Source organism: Anopheles aquasalis, chromosome 2 (genome assembly GCF_943734665.1).
Source record: "Anopheles aquasalis chromosome 2, idAnoAquaMG_Q_19, whole genome shotgun sequence".
Classification (NCBI taxonomy): Eukaryota; Metazoa; Arthropoda; class Insecta; order Diptera; family Culicidae; genus Anopheles; species Anopheles aquasalis.
Window position 1 is genome coordinate 32,865,001 of NC_064877.1, and position 3,061 is coordinate 32,868,061.

Below are 3,061 nucleotides of genomic sequence, written 5' to 3' on the forward strand. Positions count from 1 at the left end.
GCACCGGGAAGAGGAACTTGGGAAACTTGCAAAACTCCACCCAAGACACGGCATGTACGGTGTAAAGGGGGGTTGATGGTCCTTTTCGCGCTTTCCGTAACTGGCGCTGACGGTTGGCCAACTTCTGCCCGTTGTTCCCGAAACTTTGTTTGCATTTGTGCAAAGGATCCAAGAGAATCCGAGAGCGAAGACGAAACGTGACGTGATGGGGGGAACGAACCCAGGTTGAACGAAGGCTCTTCATTACTAGCGCGCCATGATCGCCAGTCGGACTATGACAACAAACGCGAGCCCGGTGCAAGTCTTGTGGCTACTACAACAAATGGCGCCTGAACCAACAGTCCGCTCCGGAATGGGGTGGTGGATCTGCATCCCGGTGGCCGGAATTGGAAGTTTGGCCATCGTTTTCGGGCGGATTTGTTGCTCGCTCGATGGCCCTCGATCTTAATGCCGTGCGATAATGATGGAAATGGCGCCAGAGCGGCACTCGAGTGGAATCGGAATCAACTGGCCACGCGGTGGACGGGAAGCTGTGCTGAACACACTTTGAACCGACCGGATAGGCGTCCGATGGTCGGTTGGCGAAGATAATTAAAATTTTCCAACCACTTGGCCCACCTGCTGCTGAATAGACCCGGGAACCGGTATCCTTTCGCTTCCCGAGTTCCCTCCACGAGACCAGTAACTTTACTCCAAAGAGCTTTTCTCATTATTTACACTCCGTTTCTGTCTCGGTTCTCCGGACTGCCTCATGGGACCGTTTGGTTTTCCGGCCCCGGGAACGACCGTTTCCGGGGAACACTTTTCATAGTTTTGACTTTGGTTCGTCCGCGTGATCCGCATCCGTATCGTGACGGCCACGGTCAGAGGGCAGCAGTGCAGTGAGCTGTCCTCCAATTATTTACCGCTACTGGAGATGGAAAGTTTCCAAGTTTAATTGCTTAAGACCTGCAGCTGCCCGAAGTCGTCTTGTACCTACAACTGGAGTGGACTTCTTAGGAGCAGCATCAGCAGCAGCAGCAGCAGCAGCAGGTGATAGTGATCACCCAGGACGCCCAGACAGGACAGTTGAGTGGCCACGATTCTGTTTCTGGAGAGATGCTTTACGTCCAACGGGCTCACATCAACGTCGTCACAAATCTTACGAGACCGGAAGCTCCACCTTTATCATGTCACACGTGACCTCTTCAATTCCATTCCATCGTCATTGGACCACCGATTGGTCAACACATTCTCAACTCCCCTTCTCTCTCTCTCTCTTTTGCTGCTGTTGCTGCTCTTTTTCCAGTCTCACGAACGGAAAGTACGTCGATGAAGCCAAGTACCTGCACGGTGTCGACGTGAACTACAACCCGGATGCCGACCCGAAACCGTACGCCAACTGTCACCAGCTCGAGGATCCATCGATGAAGGGCCACTATGGACACCCGGCGCCACAACAAGCGACCACCTCTCAACCACCACCACCATCACCGTCGGCATCGGGCCCTCAGCAGCAGCAGCAACAGGGTGGAGCATCGTCCCAAGGTGCATCGCAACCGTCGCAACCGGCCGGTGCCATCGTCGACGATCCGGACTCGCTAGGTATCGTCAAGTCGGAGGACAGTGTCACCAACAGCTACGTACTTCCGTCTTTTTTGCCCTGATCGAGAGCATCGGGAAGGGTTCACAGTCATCACAGTCGCAGTCATTGTCCTCGCTCGCATCCCCCTATCCTCACCCGCGTTCACTAACCCCAGCGTATCCACCGTTTCGAACAAGGAGTGGACCATTCCAACCGTTCAACCACCACTAGCACAGCGGACTCACCAATCCGATGCGATCCGTTGTGTCCTTCCTTTCTTGTGCCACGACTTGTGCTCTTTAATCGTCAGGAGCGCATGAGTCTGACGCTTGAGTTCCCAGCCAACGAACCCACTGGAAAAAAAGGAATCCTTCCTGTTGCATGCATTGGAACGATGCAGCCATTAGCGCCTTGACTGTCAGGGGAGTTTCATAATTCAATATTTGTGCAATTTTATTGCCCACTAAAAGTTCGATTTCCACTCTCACGACTTTCAGCAACAGTCGCGGCCACGATTGTCAGTTCGATTCCCAAAAACTGATCCGTACACAGTGAACTACGATCCCCGATACCGAATCCACGGAAAACTGTTGATTCTGGCTTCGGATTCTGGTTTGGTTTGGTCAGGAACACCCTCCGTGGCCAAGGGTGTGCGTCAACTGAAGAAGGGTGGTTAACATCTTCTTCAGTGGCCCCAAGGGATGAGTGGAAGGGATGAATGTGGCCGATTGTGAGCGTTGAGCTGAACTTCACACTTCCGGCAATGGTTTGTTTGTGCGCCGGGATGCCGGTGCCGGAACCGAACTGATGGAGCTTTTTATTATTATTATTATTATCTCTTTTGCGGTCTAATCAAATCAAACTCACACCCTCACCCGCGGTCCCTTCCTCGGAGTGCAAAGAATCTTTTAAAAACCAAAAAGCAGAAAACGCAAAAAAGGAATCAAAAAGGTTCGCTCGGTTAGTAACACTTTTTGACCTTTTCTTCCTTTCGCGCCGGAAAGTCGGCGGTTCACGGTGGCCATGGTGGGAAATAACTGCCCTCTTCTTCCCCTGTTCCCCTGACCACCCGTGGCACCCGTGAGCCAGCACAACAAGTGTTTGAACGACCACCATCGGCCACTTCTTCGATCTTCACAAATCGGGCTCGATCCACCCCGGAGGTGGCGCGAGAAAAACTCGCAACAAAATGGGAAATCGGAGCCGCCCTCCGGCCCTTTCTAACTGCCCCTCTTACTCACTCCACCGCCCTTCGGAAAAACAAGCGGACTAATAAATAAACCAACGATTGCGGTAGGTATCGTGCCGTGATTTATCGGCATACCACCCGGTGTGCCGTCCAAGTTCTGACTTTTCCACTCCGCCCCCACCTACGGGCGTGATCACGGCACGCACCAACACCAGAGAGGAAGAGAGGCTAGGACGGGATGTGATTTGCGCCCGCTCCGAATCCGAATTGAGCAACAGAACCGGAACCGGAGATCCCCGTGGAGTGGA

The 3,061-nt window shown here is 53.2% G+C and overlaps 1 protein-coding gene across 3 annotated transcripts in view; it reads left to right on the top strand.

The window, feature by feature from the left end:
* Positions 1 to 3,061, top strand: part of LOC126574239 (homeobox protein aristaless-like) — a 10,904-nt gene extending 7,843 nt beyond the window's left edge. For all 3 annotated transcript variants that reach the window (XM_050234309.1, XM_050234317.1, XM_050234326.1), the window contains one exon: positions 1,289 to 3,061. In XM_050234309.1, the coding sequence (XP_050090266.1) occupies positions 1,289 to 1,646 (358 nt within the window). In that variant the 3' untranslated portion in view covers positions 1,647 to 3,061. The remainder of the gene's footprint in view (positions 1 to 1,288) is intronic.